General features: G+C 36.6%; 2 protein-coding genes across 4 annotated transcripts in view; one reads left to right on the top strand and one right to left on the bottom strand.

The window, feature by feature from the left end:
* Positions 1-3190: 3190 nt before the first annotated feature.
* LOC117339200 (uncharacterized protein C6orf163 homolog) lies at positions 3191-14930 on the bottom strand. The gene is given in 5 exon segments (XM_033900663.1): positions 3191-5388; positions 5390-5468; positions 5834-6036; positions 13085-13287; positions 14249-14930. Coding segments are annotated over 5 exon segments (1002 nt in total). The 5' UTR covers positions 14412-14930; the 3' UTR covers positions 3191-5034.
* LOC117339198 (peroxisome proliferator-activated receptor gamma coactivator 1-alpha-like) overlaps positions 7485-20908 on the top strand; it is a 31914-nt gene continuing 18490 nt past the window's right edge. The window contains exon 1 of one of the 3 annotated variants that reach the window (XM_033900661.1): positions 7485-7819. Coding sequence is in view for 1 of the 3 variants with exons in the window: in XM_033900659.1 (XP_033756550.1) it covers positions 15319-15321 (3 nt within the window). In the remaining 2 variants the exon portion in view is untranslated. Of the gene's footprint in view, positions 7820-14974; positions 15090-15207; positions 15322-20908 lie in introns of those variants that run through there. The other 2 variants (XM_033900660.1, XM_033900659.1) reach the window with 2 other exon arrangements.

Raw genomic sequence — 20908 nt, 5'->3', positions numbered from 1 at the left:
CCTCCTGATTATTTTCTACCAGTTTCTTGGACACAGACATTTGATGGGTTTTATTATGAAATGTAAAACTTTACTCATTGGTCTGTCACTTACATTGTACATTGTACAGATATCTAACTTACATTGTACATTGTATAGATATCTAACTTACATTGTACATTGTATAGATATCTAACTTACATTGTACATTGTATAGATATCTAACGTACATTGTACATTGTATAGATATTTAACTTAATAATGGCTCCAGGTACTCCATGTAAATTGACTTTGATACAATGGCCAATTTTAAAATACTAAAAAGCAGATTTGAATTATAGATGTATAGATGCATACCTAATATCCTTGTTGAAGGTCACACATGGCTTTAATGAGCATTGTTATAAAAACAAGAAAGTCAAGCCACCATAACCTATATTGTGCATTGTGCCATATTAAAATGTTATTGTAGGAAGTCAGGGTGAAAAAACATACATTTCCTTATCAAAAATGGCATACAATATGCATTTCAGCAGTTTACAAGCTGCTAAAAGAGATTCATATGCTCATGTGATTGTTTACATGCCAATGTGGCCGACATTAATGTTATGTTCAAAATGCTTCAGGAAAATATTATCAGTGTATTATATGAATATGGTTTCAAATTTTTAGCTTACACATGATCATTTTATATATTGTTCTATGAAATAACTAGCTACTAATGTACAAAGCCTTCTTTGCATGCATTTTCAATTTGCATGTTCTGCATAATTATGTAACTCATTCAAGGATTACAGGGTACCCTTTTATTAGGTCTCAATTGACCTATTGTGATCACCTTTTGTCCGGCATCGTAAACAATTTACATTTTCAACTTCTGTAGCATGCTGGGATGAAGGGCTACCAAGTTGTTCGAATGGATGACCTTGACCTTCATTCAAGGTCACAGGGGTCAAATATGCTAAAATCTTTAAACAACTTCTTCTTGATAACCAAAAGGCCCAGAGACGGAATATTAGGTCTATAGCATGCTGGGATGAAGGACTACCAAGTTTGTTCAAATGGATGACCTTGACCTTCATTCAAGGTTACAGGTCAAATATGCTAAAATCTTTAAATGACTTCTTCTTGATAACCAAAAGGCCCAGAGACGGAATATTAGGTCTGTAGCATGCTGGAATGAAAGGCTACTGAGTTTATTCAAATGGATGACCTTGACCTTCAGTCAAGGTCACAGGGGTCAAATATGCTAAAATATATCAAAAGTGATCATTAAGGCCCATTGGCCTCTTGTATACTTTTAAGTTTTTCAAGTTAAGGTGTAAGTATAGTTTCCTTTATTGGTAATAACATGCTAAGTAAAGTGATATACAAAGGTAAAATCTAATTTGGTAAAAATTGAAAGCAATTTTGATTAATAAATAAGTACAAAGCAGGTAAAATGTAAGTTGATTTAATGGGTAAATATTGGCGCCAAGTACAAAAATAAAGGTTATGTCTGAGCATGACTGTGAACACACCACACTCTGAATAGACGTGTACGAAAAGCAAATGTATCATTGTTAATCTGAGATTGTTTTTCTCTCCTCCAAATCATCAAAGTTTACACAAATTATGTAACGAGCATTCGCATAACTACAATAGGATATATGTAAATAAATACCTCTTTTTCTTTGGAATTTAATTTTCTTCCATATAATACATGCACAAATGTATATGTAATACTGAAAGCCATGATAGAACTTTTAACAGATATAAATAAATCACTTCTAGCAGCAGTTGCCTTACAGGAAGCAAGGCACGTACACACTGGTATACACAGATCTAAGGCTAGTATATAATGTAATAGACAAAGGGCCTACATGATTACATTGTGTAAGTTATTTCCTGGACACAAGGCATAAATCAAATTATATTCAATTCAGATCATGGAAGTGGTTTTATAATTATATTTATCTATTTCAACATCTGTATAGAAACCTGAACCCAAATTTATTCCAACTTTAAAATTCAACTGATGGTCAGTAGTAGTTCTTGATGATATCTTAATAAATAATACCTCCAACATCATTACTTCTACATTAGGCCTCCTGTATCATTACTTCTGGATCAAATCTACACTAGGCCTCCCACATCATTACTTCTGGATCAAATCTACACTAGGCCTCCCACATCATTACTTCTGGATCAAATCTACATTAGGCCTCCCACATCATTACTTCTGGATCAAATCTACACTAGGCCTCCCACATCATTACTTCTGGATCATATCTACACTAGGCCTCTGGATCATATCTACACTAGGCCTCCCACATCATTACTTCTGGATCAAATCTACACTAGGCCTCCCACATCATTACTTCTGGATCAAATCTACACTAGGCCTCCTGTATCATTATTTCTGGGACATATCTACATTAGGCCTCCCGTATCATTATTTCTGGGACATATCTACATTAGGCCTCCCGTATCATTATTTCTGGATCATATCTACATTAGGCCTCCCACATCATTATTTCTGGGACATATCTACATAAGGCCTCCTGTATCATTATTTCTGGGACATATCTACATTAGGCCTCCTGTATCATTATTTCTGGGACATATCTACATTAGGCCTCCTGTATCATTATTTCTGGGACATATCTACATTAGGCCTCCCACATCATTATTTCTGGGACATATCTACATTAGGCCTCCTGTATCATTATTTCTGGGACATATCTACATTAGGCCTCCTGTATCATTATTTCTGGGTCATATCTACATTAGGCCTCCTGTATCATTATTTCTGGGACATATCTACATTAGGCCTCCTGTATCATTATCTCTGGGTCATATCTACACTAGGCCTCCCACATCATTATTTCTGGATCATATCTACATTAGGCCTCCTGTATCATTACTTCTGGATCAAATCTACATTAGGCCTCCTGTATCATTATTTCTGGGACATATCTACATTAGGCTTCCTGTATTATTATTTCTGGATCAAATCTATATTAGGCCTCCTGTATCATTACTTCTGGGACATATCTACATTAGGCCTCCTGTATCATTATTTCTGGGACATATCTACACTAGGCCTCCTGTATTATTATTTCTGGATCAAATCTACATTAGGCCTCCTGTATCATTACTTCTGGATCATATCTACACTAGGCCTCCCACATCATTACTTGTTAGTGATACCTAAACTAGATAATGTACATATATATGTAATATATAAGAAAATGTAAAGTTCACTTAAGTTGACACATGAAGTTAATACTGTTTAAAACAACAACAAAAAGGTTGAATAAGAAAAAAAAATAGAAGATTTCATGTAAACCAGTGATTTCCGGACTAGTTTGTAAATACATTTCAGTAACATCGGTATGTGATTAAAGCAGTAGGCGGAGAAAAGATAGAAGAGGGCAGTCTGAAAGTCATCAAACTTATTAACACTCACTAGTACATGCAGCATTATAATTAAGATAATGAGAAGAAAACACTTGTTGACATTAGCAATCCAAACAAAGCCTTTCCTAAAAACCCAGTATGTATTGTATATATATATGTACCCGTACCACTTTGTCACATTTTAAGCTCAACTGGTCTTAAAGACATCCATCATCCGACTGTCAACTATTCCTTTATATCACCACTAGCCATAAAGGACCAAATTAATTTTGAGACCCTAAGAGGGGATTTCAATCCAAGCAAGTCATTTAAATTGCTACAAGTCAAAAAGGATATGATGGATTTTGACCAAGTTTGGTCTGAAGTATCCTTTGAAAAAGGGGAACAGGAATTTTGTATAAACTGTGGGCTTGGTCCCCTGGGGTGTGAGAGGTGGGCCCTATAGGGAAAGCATAGCAAATTCTTTAAAATCCTCTTTCTTCTGCAAGAATGAAAGGATTTGGTCTGAAGCATCCTTGGTTAAAGGGGGACCAATTTTGTGTTTAAAGGGCCAAAATGGGAAAATATATCAAACTCTTCGAAATCTTTCTTCTGTAGAAATGTGTTTTGCCATAACCACTGCCATATATATATCCAGGTGAGAGATACAGGCCATATGTGCCTCTTGTTTTATTTTAGGCTTTTGTTTTGGAAATAAGTTCTAGAAGACAACTTTTCAAAACTGAAATATCCCATCACCAAAATTAACACCCCAACACCAACAGTCAACAAATGAGGCTTTAACAAATAAACAAGGTTACATGTCAACCAGTGTAATTCTCAAAACACGAAACAATGTAACAATAACAAAATAAGGCTTCTGGTGATCTGTAGTGCTAACTTGTATAATATCTAACTATCTGCAACTGTTATCTCAATAAAAATGTTATAATCTGGTATAAAAATAGAGTTCGGCTAAGTTATTATGCAGTTCATTTTCACTACAAATTTATTACAGATCCGAAATATGTTTTAATAATTTATAAAAACAATAATGCTGATAAAATTGCCATTAACTATAATTACAAATTTATTTGTCAATGTTACTAAATAATTGTCAAGTATTATCAGCCACCCTTTCTAACAAAGGTCAGTGTATATGTATCAAAGTGTAGCTGTGTTGTGATTAAAAAAAAAAAAAAATGTTTTGCAGATAATTGACTTCAAAGCAATTAACTTGCCAGGGTAGGATATTTAGCAAAATCAATTAACAAATTAGGAAAATCTTAACAACTACAGCTCCCAAAAACACTTCAAATTAGACAATAACAATAAATAACAATGGGTCTGTGTTTCATTTTAATAAGCATTCCCACTATATATATAAAGCTTATGTACATAGTCTTTTGTATAAAAATGTTGCATAGATATTGTAATTTAGGGTATCCAAGGATATCAATTTTGTTTGAAAAGAAAAATGTCATGATTTACAAAAATGTACTGCTTTGTACCAAAACACATTAATACAGATACTGTACAATTAGTATAGCTGAAATACAGAATGGCTATTTCAAAATATTTCAAAAAGGTGAATTTTAAAAATTTATGATCAGACAGGTTTGTGAAAATATTTACCATGACATATACAATCACATATCTCAAAACTTGTGGTCCTTACACACAGGGTTTCATTGTTTGAATTTTGACTATTTCCTCTAGGTAGACAGGTCGCACCATGTAGTCAGCCTGGCCTGTCTTATCCTCAAAGTGTTGAATACGATCTATAAAGTCCTGAAAATCTCTCTGTGTTTCTGCTAATACTGCTTCAACAATTTTCTTTTCTGCTTCAACTTCAAGAATTCTCTCCTCTCGTTTCTTTATTTCTGCCAGTTTTTCCTGTATTTCCAGCCCTAGTAATGTTATTTTCTGTTGAAATACCTTGGTAAGTTCTTTGATTTTCTCTGCAGCGATGCTTCGTTCACGTTGCTCCACTTCTGCGACAGCCTTCACTCGCTCGCTATCCTTTTTCCTTCTCTAATTCGATCAGAGCTATCCTTTTCTCTTCCTTTGCCTTAACCACTTCAGCTTTAAACTTGTCTTCATGAATTCTGAAAAAGACACCAGCATATTTCTATGTGTTTTGTATGGATAATATGACTATAATATTCCTTCCAGTGTCGATACAGGCCAGTCCTGCTTATAAAGGCCCCTTTTCTTTGCTCCCTTGAGTGGCCTTTACAGGTTTGGCAATGGACCATATGTGATAATAACATTTACCCATGTCTATTGTACAGTTCAGTACAAATGCTAACAAACAATATTTCATCATCGTGTAATAAGGCCAGCCTCTACCCTAAGGTCAAAGTTAATGTATTGGCTGCTGGGTTTATTATTTAATACAGTATTCCAAAAACAAAATTAGTGTTCCTGAAACATTCAGTCACCAAAGGTTCTCAAATACAAGTAGCTATACCTTATGATGCGTGCCACCTCGTTGGCAGCCATTTCCTTCTCTTCCTTCCTGGCAGTCTCTACAGCAACCTTGAGCTCAGCACGTCCCTTCTCCTCGGCAGCTTGGACAGCCTCACGTAGACGTTCCTCCCCTTCCATGCGTGCCTGTTTCACCTGCTCGATGGCAAGTTTCTGCATGGCCATCTCAACGCGCAGTGCCTCCTCCTGTAACAGCAGTTTATCATGGCTGGTTAATATCAATATGTATACTATGTTATACAAGCAGATACAGTATATCTACCAAAATGTACATTTACAACTTTAGGATGAGCTCACTTATCTGACTAACCAAATTTCACCTGAAACAATACTTCGCAATTCAGGTAGTGTCTTATCTTCATGTCTGGCTTCTTAATAAATCATTTTGGGAATGGGTCACAGGGCTTAGAAATGCTGTACAACAAAAGCATTGTGCATGAGTGCATGCATCAAAACTTTTGTTTTATCTTTAACATTTTATTGATTACCCACTTATCCAATACCTTAATATCAACAATAAAAAGTTATAATTTGAAAGACCTCGACCATGCCTAAAAAATATAGTTTTACTACATATAGGAGAGGTAATTTTGATTTCCATAAGAATAGTCCAAAAACATTTGGAAAGGCACACAAATATTAGTGTTGATCAGGTTAGTGCATGTAACTTATACTCTTATCTTAACATACTATGTATTGCAGTAAGGTCGGAGGCCAAATAAATTTTTTTTTCAGGTTAACTAGCCATTGCATGGTGAAATAAACACATTTCTTTATATATAATTAAACAAAGATTTTATCCCTAATTCAGATTTTAGACTATACTTAACAAAATCCACATGCATAATTAATTAGCAGGAACGTGTTGTTCATCCATAATATTTTAACTGGGTATGACATATTGATAAATGTTCACATATCAGTACGTAACTGTATAGATTATATTGGGGTGACTTTATCTAGAGACAAAGTACGACTTGCCATATGTTGTTATCTATCCAACTGACACACATTAGTCTGAGACAGTGATATCACAAGACAGCTTAAACCCCTGTCCTTGATCAGCTCACCTACAAGTCTTATATAAGTCTCTATAAGACCAGCTGTTACACAAGTGATCATATACAGCTAAAACATAATCCACTAGATACACTATTCAATAACTAAGTGAAATATGGATTTCAAAATTAATGTAATTGATCATTTGTGTCTGATAGCCAGATTTCAACCTCTCCATTTAACTTTTAAGTGGGTGATTCTGTTTTTTCCAAGCTATGCTGCAATGTACACTTGCATCCCCTTGCCCCCATCCTCTTGAGTACAAAATATTATTTTCAAAAATTACTGTATATAAAACATTCCCGTTTTTTATTTACTTTTAAAGACTAGTAAACAAAATAAACTGACTCCTGAGTCTAAATCTATCATATATGCATTGATTTAAATGACACGTAGTCTTAACATCTGTAAAAACTGCTGATTATTTTCTGATTTGATGCAGAGTTTACTGTACCTATACTGTAGATAGTATAGTGTCATGTGTACACCTCACAGTAAGTCGACTACTGATAAGTGACAGTGAATTTGTACAACAGTCTGATGTCATCACAAATTGTATACTATCAATGTATGTCAACCTAATCTTGCAGCAGAATTTACAGAAGAATCCTTGCCAAAGTGTGCATAATTATCCAGGGTTCAACAAAAGTTCGTCTCAGAGACATGATAAAGCAAACATTGAATGGAATGGAATGTGACCCAGTCACAGAACTGACGGTACAAATAATGTGTTTAGTATGAGTTGTAATGTCTACTGTTACACCACGATAGTCATGGTGTATAATACTGCACATACTCATATAGCTATTATGAGGTTGAGATTTTCTACATGTAGGTTGATTTTTCAAAAAATATATAAGTTACTGCCATATCACAGGAAATTTCTCAATGGGTGGATCAGGTAACGAAGGTAACTATTTTTTTTTTACTTTTATTTCCATGTACATGCATGCGGGTACAAAAATACATTATCAATATGTTCAACTTTGTTACTGTAAAATGGACTTTTAGATGGAGATCCATATGACTTTCTCCTTTCATACTGGTTGCTGACAGTAAGGTTTTCAAATACAGGAGCTCTTTAATATCATTAATAACAATAATTCACCTTGAATAAAATAAAACACTTTCTTAATTTGCAAAATTTCAAAACTGACGATATTTGTTTTGAAACTCTGATGGAATTAGTCATTTTCACAAGAAATTATACAGGGGCATAGTTTTCACTATAATATTTAATGCTGAATTCAATATTTATGTAATATATTTTTGCAATAATACCTATGTCTCAGTATTCCAACACTTTCATCCATTGCATGTGTATATGTATATATAATTTAGCATTATGAAAATGAACCTGGCAGATTGACTGTTTCAAAATTATTTTTTACCAGTAGATGGTACACTTTATGTTCTATATAAATATGAAATGCATTTGCTTGTAAATGCAGCATGTCCAGTCCAATAACTTCACTGCAAACACTAAATTGTGAATTTCCTTTCCATTGACACAATTCAGACAAAGATTAATCTGTATTTGAGACGGGCTTTTCCTGTCAGACTTGTAAAAATGTTTATAGAACTCACTATAACTCTCAGAAATAGATCTAGAGCTATTATATATATATAACCATCACTTTTCACTACAAAGGTTGTAAATGTTTAATTTTCTTACAGTTTGAGCAAAATAAATAATCAGAAGTTAATCTCCAACTCATTCAATATCAATATCATTGATATTACAAAGTCTACCAAGTTTCCTAGAAATAGGTTTAACAAGAGGCCCATGGGCCTTAACGGTCATCTGACAAACACTTACACTTACAGCAGGGACACACCCCTCAATCCAGCATTATTACCATAAATTATTTATCTCAGCCAGTTATGTTTTAGATCAAATTTGGTTTTTATCCATTTAGCTTATCCAGGAAGAGCAGCATCATAAAACAAAATTTTAGCCAAGTTCCCATTTTTGGGGCATGCCCCTCTGTCTCAATGGGTCAGACAAGACACATTTATATCAATTAGGATTGCCTTTCCCCAATGATGTTTCATACTAAATATGGTTGTAATCAATTAAGGCATTAAGGAGGAATTGCATTTTTAAGAAATGTTTAACCTAAGCGCTCCTTTTGCCCCATCTTTTTTTCCCCAGGGGTCAGACCTGTCTCATTAAAAAATATGATTGCCGTCACCTTATGTTTCACATCAAATTAGGTTGTAATCCACCAAAAGGTTAGGGAGGATTAGGATTTAACAGCAAATATTCACCAAAGTTCCCCTTTTGGGGCCCTGCCCCTCAGGCCCCGGGGGTCACACTAGCCTCGTTTATATAAAATATGACCACCCTTCCCAAAGGATGTTTCACACCATATTTCGTATTAATCCACCCAAGGGTTAGAGAGAAGTAGGATTTATAGCAAAAATTCACCGAAATTCCCCTTTTGGGGCCCCGCCCCTCTGGCCCTAGGGGTCAAACCAGCCTCATTTATATAACATATGATTGTCCTCCTCCAATGATGTTTCACACCAAATTTGGTAATAATTCACTATGGGGGTTAGGAGGAGTAGTATTTTAAAGCAAAATTTCATCAAAGTTCCCCTTTTGGGGCCCTGCCCTTCTAGCCCCAGGGGCCACACCAGCCTCATTTATATAAAATATGACCACCCTCCCCCAATGATGTTTCACACCATATCTTGTTGAAATCCACCAAAGGGTAAAGGAGGAGTAGGATTTTATAGCAAATATCCACCAAAGTTCCCTATTTGGGGCCCGGCCCCTCTGGCCCCAGGGGTCAAACCAGCCTCGTTTATATAAAATATGATTGTCCTCCTCCAACGATGTTCCACACCAAATTTTGTAATAATCTACTTTTGGGTTTTGGAGGAGTAGGATTTTATAGCAAAATTTCATCAAAGTTCCCCATTTGGGGCCCCGCCCCTCAGGCCCTAGTGGTCACACCAGCCTCATTTATATAAAATATGACCGCCCTCCCCAAATGATGTTTCACAACATATCTGGTTGAAATCCACTAAAGGGTTAAGGAGGAGTAGGATTTTATAGCAAAATTTCATCAAAGTTCCCCTTTTGGGGCCCCGCCCCTCAGGCCCCAGGGGTCACACCAACTTCATTTATATAAAATATGACTGCCCTCCCCCAATGATGTTTCACACCAAATTTAGTTGTAATCCACCCAAGGGTAAAGGAGGAGTAGGATTTTATAGCAATATTCACCTAAGTTCCCTTTTTGGGGCCCCGCCCTTCTGGCCCCAGGGGTCAGACCAGCCTCATTTATATAAAATATGATTGCCCTCCCCCAATGATGCTTCAAACCAAATTTGGAAGTAATCCACCTAAGCGTTAAGGAGGAGTAGCGTTTTGAAAGAAAAAGTTTACGGACGGCGCACGGCGGAGGCGGACGGCGCACGGCGGACGACGACGGACGAAGCACGATGACTATAGGTCATCCTGACCCTTTGGGTCAGATGACCTAATAAAATATGACCGCCCTCCCCAAATGATGTTTCCCAACATATCTGGTTGAAATCCACTAAAGGGTTAAGGAGGAGTAGGATTTTATAGCAAAATTTCATCAAAGTTCCCCTTTTGGGGCCCTGCCCCTCAGGCCCCAGGGGTCACACTAGCCTCATTTATATAAAATATGACCGCCCTCCCCAAATGATGTTTCACAACATATCTGGTTGAAATCCACTAAAGGGTTAAGGAGGAGTAGGATTTTATAGCAAAATTTCATCAAAGTTCCCCATTTGGGGCTCTGCCCCTCAGGCCCTAGGGGTCACACCAGCCTCATTTATATAAAATATGATCACCCTCCCCAAATGATGTTTCACACAATATCTGGTTGAAATCCACCAAAGGGTTAAGGAGGAGTAGGATTTTATAGCAAAATTTCATCAAAGTTACCCTTTTGGGGCCCCGCACCTCTGGCCCCAGGGGTCAAACCAGCCTCATTTATATAAAATATGACCGCCCTCCCCAAATGATGTTTCACAACATATCTGGTTTAAATCCACTAAAGGGTTAAGGAGGAGTAGGATTTTATAGCAAAATTTCATCAAAGTTCCCAATTTGGGGCCCCGCCCTTCAGGCCCCAGGGGTCACACTAGCCTCATTTATATAAAATATGACCGCCCTCCCCAAATGATGTTTCCCAACATATCTGGTTGAAATCCACTAAAGGGTTAAGGAGGAGTAGGATTTTATAGCAAAATTTCATCAAAGTTCCCCTTTTGGGGCCCTGCCCCTCAGGCCCCAGGGGTCACACTAGCCTCATTTATATAAAATATGACCGCCCTCCCCAAATGATGTTTCACAACATATCTGGTTGAAATCCACTAAAGGGTTAAGGAGGAGTAGGATTTTATAGCAAAATTTCATCAAAGTTCCCCATTTGGGGCTCTGCCCCTCAGGCCCTAGGGGTCACACCAGCCTCATTTATATAAAATATGATCACCCTCCCCAAATGATGTTTCACACAATATCTGGTTGAAATCCACCAAAGGGTTAAGGAGGAGTAGGATTTTATAGCAAAATTTCATCAAAGTTACCCTTTTGGGGCCCCGCACCTCTGGCCCCAGGGGTCAAACCAGCCTCATTTATATAAAATATGACCGCCCTCCCCAAATGATGTTTCACAACATATCTGGTTTAAATCCACTAAAGGGTTAAGGAGGAGTAGGATTTTATAGCAAAATTTCATCAAAGTTCCCAATTTGGGGCCCCGCCCTTCAGGCCCCAGGGGTCACACTAGCCTCATTTATATAAAATATGACCGCCCTCCCCAAATGATGTTTCCCAACATATCTGGTTGAAATCCACTAAAGGGTTAAGGAGGAGTAGGATTTTATAGCAAAATTTCATCAAAGTTCCCCTTTTTGGGCCATGCCCCTCAGGCCCCAGGGGTCACACTAGCCTCATTTATATAAAATATGACCGCCCTCCCCAAATGATGTTTCACAACATATCTGGTTGAAATCCACTAAAGGGTTAAGGAGGAGTAGGATTTTATAGCAAAATTTCATCAAAGTTCCCCATTTGGGGCCCCGCCCCTCAGGCCCCAGGGGTCACACCAACTTCATTTATATAAAATATGACCGCCCTCCCCCAATGATGTTTCACACCAAATTTAGTTGTAATCCACCCAAGGGTAAAGCAGGAGTAGGATTTTATAGTAATATTCACCTAAGTTCCCTTTTTGGGGCCCCGCCCTTCTGGCCCCAGGGGTCAGACCAGCCTCATTTATATAAAATATGATTGCCCTCTCCCAATGATGCTTCAAACCAAATTTGGAAGTAATCCACCCAAGCGTTAAGGAGGAGTAGCGTTTTGAAAGAAAAAGTTTACGGACGGCGCACGGCGCACGGCGGACGGCGACGGACGAAGCACGATGACTATAGGTCATCCTGACCCTTTGGGTCAGATGACCTTAAAATGTAGATCTGACAAAAAATAAATAAACAGAGGGCAATAAATTTCATAAAAATAACAGAATGCCACTTGAGGAACACAACTATGGCATATAACACAATGATAAGTCTACCAAGTTTCAAAGAAATTGGTCAGAACTATAGGAGATCTTCAGATAAGATAAACAAAGGGCAGTAACTCTTGAAAAAAATGATTCAATGAATCAAAATGCTGTTCAGGGAAACGAGATATTCTATATCGTGATTATGAAGCTTAACAAATTTCAAGGAAATCAGTTGAAAGATGTCAGATATCTCTGATATGTATAATGTACCTGATATACAAAGTTTAAAAGAGATCAGTTAAAAATTATAAATGTGTATTATTTCATGAAAAACCATACTTTTATCAAATTTCTTTCTGTGAAAACAGATTATGTTCACTTGATGTAATTTGCCGCTATTCATCACATTCCACCACAGACCATATTGATCAACAGACATGTCAAGACATCTGCTTCCCAAAATATCCTGATAATTCCCTTCGTGACAGAAGTTGACATCAATGGTTAGATATGCTTGCCCCAAAGCAAATGACTGACAAAATCCAACCATTAAGTCCTTTAATATATTTTCAAAAATGATTAAAATAATGTTCAGACATCATCAGGCCATATCAATTTTGGGATAACATTGACAACTTATAATATACCTTATAATATACCTCGTAATTTGGATGTAAACTTACCTTCAGGGCCTTTTGATGAACTTTATTGAATTTCTCAATAACACGCTCCTGTTCTATGGCAGCCTCTTCTCGTGCCTTTGTGACAGCAGCAGCTTTGATCTGCTCTGCCTCTGCCCACAGTGCTTTTTCTGCATCTCGGATCGATTTCAGCTTTTCCAGCTCAGCAATGTCCAAGGTCTGTCTGTGCAGGTCATGGCCAATATCTTCAAAAGAATGTTCCCATTTAAAACATATAATCTGATTGAAAGATGAATCGATTTCAGACGACATACAAGTTCAAATTGTGCAATATCATCCTAAATAGACATTTTGTTACACATGATGCCAATTGATGATGTTAATTGATGTTATCTTTGTAATAATTGTTTAATGATCGAGCATACTAGCTATTGGCTGAAGCTGTTTGAATGTGTATACATGTTTGTTTATATACACAATGTATACTTTACTTAGTAGTTAAGTGTACTTGTTCTAAATTTACTTCTACCAAGTTTTGATATTGGTCAAATGTTCTATAGAATGAGTTAAAATTAAAAGTTATGAAATGGCTTAAGTTATTTACCAAGGTTGTATATTCACTCTAGAATAGTGTTATCTATGGAAAACAGTGCAACGTTTGTTTTTCTACCTGAAATCACTGGCACTTAAATTAATTTAACTGGTCATTAACACCCAGAGTTAAAATCCAGCCACGATACAGATATTATATATATGTTATATGCAGATATGGCATTGTGCATGTCAGATTTTAACTCATGGTTTTGATAACCTGATCCAAGTGCCTGTTCTGAAAATGACATTTTACAACAGCTATTGTCTAAATAAGGTGGTAATTAAATAACTGATCTCTGAGCGTGCTAAACACCTAATGATAAGAACATTCTGACAGCTGCTGTGTATTTCCCAATGCAATCAGGCCACAGGGGCATGTCTAGTCTTACATATATAGGTATTTCTGTCTAATTTTTAATATGAGACTAAACATGCCCCTGTGATAAGACAGACTAGGTCCTCTTAATGTATGTGCATGCGATCTTAATAAAGCAAGACGTGCAAGCCATTGGAAAACAAATTGTTACAACATATGAATATGAATTATGCTTATAGCTGTAGTTCACATCATTAACACTTATATATTAGACGCAGTTGGAAATAAGAACATACTAAGTATTCTCCTGTGGGCGTGACCCTGAATCAGCACTGGCCTGGTCTCCTCGTATCGTTTTGGTACTCCATGGTATCTTGCGAGAGCAGGCAAACTGAAAGATAGATTTTGTGTTCCCTTGTCTGTGCTCCTCCGTCGAGACTGTTCTGTATGTGCCGACATGTTGTTAACAATTAATAACCACGTGTAGAGTAATTAAAAGACTAAGTCAGGGTTTCAGTAAATCCAAACCACAATCTTAATTTGTACTATGAACCATGGCATACATAAAGATCCTGTCACTTGACAGTCCTGTGATTTTTTTCTACGCGTAGATTTAGGCCAGTATCCGTTTAGGTCGTTAAATGGTTTTAGTATCTAATCCATTCCTTGTTAACACACCTATGGCATTTTAAACGTGAGAATTGGAAACTTATTTCAACAATTAGGCCTACATCATGTCCAAGAGCCCTGGCCACTGGTCTCACCGGAAGTTATTTTTTCAAACAAATAGTGCATACGGTACCTCTCTACAGCGGGAACAGATGGATACCATGCATTTGAATCGATGTCTTCTATGATTTTACCTGATATATTTCATATTCTATAAAAATAAATGATCTAAAGCTGGGATAATATATTGCGTATTGATATAGTTTGAAACCGAAAGCGTCAATGGTTGCTAGGCTAGTTATGATCTCGCGATAGCTCAGCGTGAATATGCGAGATATATTTCGTCATCACCGGATATGATGTAGGAGTGAGTAGAACTGGATGTGTATTGTCAAAATTATTTAGCCTGCTGCCTACTTCAGCCAGTGATGTTGACATGAAAAACAGGAATCACCTTTTATTTTTAAGGTAATACCGTGTCATGGATCAAATGGATTGATATGTATTGACATGATTCAATGCACTTTATTCTGTTAATTAGAATGACAATTGTTGTATGTGACCACGTGCACTTGTTAACTCTGCTGATTTACTTCGCACGTGGTGCACGGAATGTGCTTGTTACCACTTCGCCACGTGCATAATTTACATATAATTCATAGACAATCGGTGGTGGTGGACGAATGCTGCAGAAAATATGGTATAAGTGACTTTTGATTCATTTTATATGCTTCTAGTACTAAATTCGTATACAATAGGGATAATAGGCGATAATGGGAATAACATCAAACTTCACACATGAATAATTTAATATTGTCTCCAGATGTCAATTTCTACTTAACTGACTTTACATGTACAGTTTAGTATTCATCGTCAGGAATATTGACAAGGAAATTTCCCTGTTTGTATGGAAAGATAGGGGAATTTGCTGACAAGTGACATCAACACTGCAAGTGAACATGTATTGGTTTGAGAACAGGGGTAGGTCTAGTGCTGTACTCTTATATTAAAAATAGCCAGAAATACGTTTGTCTTTTAATATATGTATTTCTGGCTATTTGTTATACAAGACTAGACATGCCTCTGTGGTTTAAGTGAATGTGAACTCCAGTAACCAGGGCTGGACTTAGCCAGAGTTTCCTCTGCCTCTGGCCCAGCCCTGACACCATGTCTGGTGTGGGGCTAGAACGAATATTCATACCCTGCCTACACTACTCTCCGGCAGGGTATGAAGTCCCTCCCATTGCCGATAGTGTAGCAAGCCCCAATGTGATTCACATTGGGCAGTATTTAGCTGTGGTTAATTTTTTCTCGGATAAAAAAAACACAAGTAAATTGATGATTCTGGTATCTATTATTAATTTTCAAACCACAAACCTTCACATTACGTCAATTGTTTGACAATAAATAGTAAAATCCAAAACGAGCAAGACACAGAGATATCAGTTCAAACATACCGCCATCTTTGATACAAGTGTAAAGGTCAATTTCCTTATAAGGAAATCAAAATAAATTGATACTAATGAGATTTCCTGAGAGATTTCAACAGAAAAACAGATTCAGAGTTATATACCTCGGTGAGGAAGGTCAATTCATTCTGAAATAATTTAATTACGCAAAGTAAGATTCACTTTCTTCACAAGAGTTACAAAACAGTGGTTAAATGTCTTTATGTATTTATTTATCGTAGTAGCTTCATCCATATAGGGATCGCGGGTTCCATATTTGGGTTAGAATCCTCGCGAGAGTTCTTCGAGAAGTATCATGGCGGATCACGGAGACAACTCCGAGCAGTATGATATCAGAATATGCGAATTAAAGATTTCTAGATAAGACGGTAGGCTAACACATTACAAAATTATATTAGAAATGTTTAATTATAAGAACTATTTCTCCAAAGTTAAACAATATCCGCTATTTGTAGCATTTTCGAGGTTCACTGTTTTTCTACAGTACGAGCAATGGGAGGGAATCGTAGCTCTGACGATGACCATCTGTCAGAAATTGTCCGTCCGTCGTCGTCCAAAGCTACGTTATCGCAGGCTGCTAGTGTGGGGCTAGCCTGTGTTTTCTCTGTCCCTGGCCAGAGCACACTACTTTATGAAAACGTGGAATTATCTGACACCGTTTGGTGTCGCTAAGAATTTGGTGCAAATACAATAAAATAATATAGTAGTGCGCAAGTTAAGACAACTTGGCCGGGTGACAAACTTTTCCAATTGGCGCCTTGATTATATGACTTGGTAGCCAAATAGGCCACCTCGTAAAAAATCCACTTTGAGCCCTGTTTTGGCGCTAACACAATAAAATCGGGCTTGACATAACATCTACCTTGCATATATATCCATGGATTTTTATTTACCTCAAAACACCCATTTAGTCCCATATCAGAGTTCTATTTTGTTTCTTTTATGTGATTTAAATGAGCGATACCAGTTACCACGCAGAAAACTGGAAATGGCCTGAACCATGAGCATACCATGATGCGAGATAAAAATACTGTAATCCGAACCGTGCCATTTATACCACGGATTACCGTTGCAGCACCAGTTTTATCATGAAAGATCAATGTAATGTAATTTTCGTTTAGCCATTATTCAGATAAATGATGGAAAGTTCATATTATGAAGTGGACTGTAGGCACTTGTATCTGGTAGTTAAGTGTATTGATGAGTGCAGTGGCCAACACCATCCGGTGAAAACAGGTTATCCAGAAAACAATATCCAAAATAGTAGCTGAGGTGGCATGGCTTTCTGCAAATGAATGAAATACCTGCAGGGTTTTCTCTGTAATTTTGTTATGCATGTATATATACATCTTCGCTAGCCAAGGCTTCTGATTACGTTACACTCCACGAACCCTTGGCGGATATAGTCGTTGGTTCTGGCCCTCTAGCGGAGATTCGAAATTACCACCCTTTATTCATGAAATTTTCGACCAATCAAAATGAGCGTTTCCAATGTACTTCATCGGTGATGTTTACAGACACACATGAAGGCTTGTGTCAATTTCGATGAGATGTGTGATCAATGACATATAAATTGATCAAACACTGTGAATGTTTCCCCAATGATTGTACATCTCTGTATTTAGGTAAAATGTCATGACATAGTCGACAATGTAGTTCTGTACTGGGTGCCGCAGTTTTTGTTTAATGCGAAACCAAGCCTGAATGTAAAATGCGATTTGATTGGTTGCCCTGGGATTCCAGGGCGCGACGGTTTGAACACGACTATATCCGCCAAGGGTTCGTGGAGTGTAACGTAATCAGAAGCCTTGGCTAGCGAAGATGGTATATATAGGGTCCAAGCTTAAGGGACTCTCAGATGTGAAAATTGTGAGTTCTATTTTAAAATCCATGAATCCCATGACATTTAAAATTTTTAGAATTGATAAAGTCATGGTAAAGCAGTTCCAGCATCCAAATTGGTCATCAGGTATAACAATGTTGCCTTAAGTGATAAAATACAACACAATAGAATGCTAATTGTCAATTGAATATAACTGTATTTAATTTCTAAATTGTATGGCAGATCTTGGAATTACAATGTATCCCAAGGATGCACAGACATTTAGTTTGGGAGTAATTAACGTTTTTTCTGTGTCTAAAGAAACCTGTGTCCTGGGAAAACCTTGCACCTGTAGCATGAATGTGCATGCATGAACCCACCTTCAATGGCTTCATATAGCTCAGAAGCCACCTTTTGACAGGGAGTATGATGACTCTCAGTGCTAACAAAGCCTTGTCACCTCTGCTCAGGTCTTGTTGGAATTTCTCTCTCCCACCCCCCCCAAAAAAAAAAAAAAAAAAAAAAGTTGAAAAGTACTTCAATTATTTTCCAAGACAAGCTGAGTAATAATACCTTTAGTTATTCATCTGGTTGGCGACTGGTTTTCACTGTTTGCCCCTGTCCTAAAATACCAATAGCTATTGATATGACATTTAAAACAATATAAACCAAAACATGTATGCTCGAGTTCACCAGCTTTTCCACCTTCAAATATTACCACATAAACAGAACAGGATACAAGATTTTCATGCACTGATTGTTTTCAAATGTTAGAATATTTTGATATCATTACACTCAGTGACTTTGACCTTCTTTTATTCTTTGATCACACGTAGTTTGTGAAAATTATGATGTGTTTAAGTTTAACCAATGAATACTTACATTGAGGCAATTAAGGGTATACTAGATACAAACAATTTGTTTTGGGATTGCATAAAACCAGGTTTCCCCAGATTATTTTTTTAGAATTGAACATGTGCAAAGTTATATAACTGCATGGAAGTTTTTCCATAATTTTAAAACTTTTTACCTGTATATTAGTAAGGATGTCTTAGAGCTTATCAGCATATTGACTTTGAAAATACATGGACTATCTCACTCAGGATTAGCCTGAAAATAATACAGAAACCACTAAACACTACATAAACACCCTGGCTCATGTGGCTTTTAGGATTCTTTCTTTGTTGTTTAATGATCAGACAGGGCACTCTACCTGGACTGCTAAAGAATGCATATCCTGTTTAATAAATTTTGACAGCCATCTAACCACAGATGAAAGTCATACAGTACAATTTGTTGTATCCTGGAGTTAAAGGGACATCAGGGTAAACCAATTTTTATTTTGTATTATTTCTAATTATTGGGTATATCTTCAAGAAATATTCAACCTCATGAACAATAACCATTCTAATTTGACGATATATGTACATAAAAAACATCAATTATTAATTATAAAAAGGTTATCACAATTCGTTGATCAATAGTCTGGATATGTAAATTTTGTGACATACGCGATAAAACGCATGCGCCCATGAAATACCTGAAAACAAAAATGGCTTCCAACGTGAATTGACTTCGGTTGAAAACGATAACAGCTTCCGCAATAAAGAGAATAATGGGCAAATGGGTCAAAGACAATCCTAGAATTACACTGGAGAAGCAGTACAATAGATTGGAACAGTTCAAACATGAAAACAATGACTGCAGTAATACATACGCTGTTCGTATTCTGCTTGATTGCTGAATAGTAGGTCATAACAAACTCGGACTCGGTAATATTTATACAAACTCGTTAATATTTATACAGTCTGTACCAGAACATCGCTAGTTACTATCACTGTACTGTATGTACAGTGTTAACACGTATACACATAAATATTTGCGTCGGAATATGTACAGACCGTGTTATTTAACATTTAAACCACTGTATTATATCGTTATCCAACTAACCCAGATGGAACATTAATATTTAGACTTGTAAATAAGTTACATACATGTATATATAATGCTCATAATAATTTGACCATAGCTTATATTTATAAGACAGTTTAACAATTAATACTAGTATAAACTTATGATTTTACCACTTAATATGCAATTTGAGACCGTCAAATCAATAATGAATTACAACAGGATTGCTTTACTACTACTGTTTTTGCTGATTGTATGTTTATGTATTATGCATAATTGTTGATTATAAAAACATGCAGTTTGGCTTATATTGAAAAGACCTGTGTATTAGACTAGATCTAGTTTACTACAACTGAAAAGTATATAATTAGTCTACTATGGTATGCAGTGTACCTTGGATTTTATGCCCACTCTTCATATCTTTTTTGTTAACTTAGTCTGAAATCATAATATTTTTTTGAATTTTGAAAAATTCAACATCCTCCAAAGATAAAGTGACCTATTGCGATCACCTTTTGTCTGGAATTGTGTGTCATAAACAATTTTTGTTATTTACATTTTAATCTAATAAGCAAGAGGCCTGAGATAATGATAATGGGTCTGTAGCATGCTGGGATAAAGAGGTCACAGGGGTCAAATATATTAAGTCTTTTAAACAGTTTCTTTTGAATACCCATTGCCATTCCAAGAGGCCAAGGGCCATAAAATTAGGTCTGTAGCATTAGTAATCGGTGTGCATTAATTGAAGCAGTTGCCATAGCCTTATAAGCGTAGAAAATGAAATTTGAAATGAATTTTCAGGACGTCCATTCATTTTATACAGAGGGTGCCCATTTTATCTGAATGAGTCCCATATAAAATACGCAGAACAAACCTGGGGTAATATAATTGTCTACGTGAACAATATGTTTAAAAGCTGTGTCTATTCTATGTAAATACAAAAGTGTACTTGATAAGAGATACATTTTGCATGAGTAGACTACGTGATGTATGCCAGGTGTTTAGCAAGAGTTACATTTCAGTGTACAAGGAATACCTGATCAGTGATGCAGTGATATGATATCACCAACCCTACCTGTGATCAA

Source organism: Pecten maximus, chromosome 12 (genome assembly GCF_902652985.1).
Source record: "Pecten maximus chromosome 12, xPecMax1.1, whole genome shotgun sequence".
In the NCBI taxonomy this organism is placed as follows: domain Eukaryota; kingdom Metazoa; phylum Mollusca; class Bivalvia; order Pectinida; family Pectinidae; genus Pecten; species Pecten maximus.
Note: the sequence above shows the minus strand (reverse complement) of the source record. Positions and strands in the feature narration are given on the sequence as shown.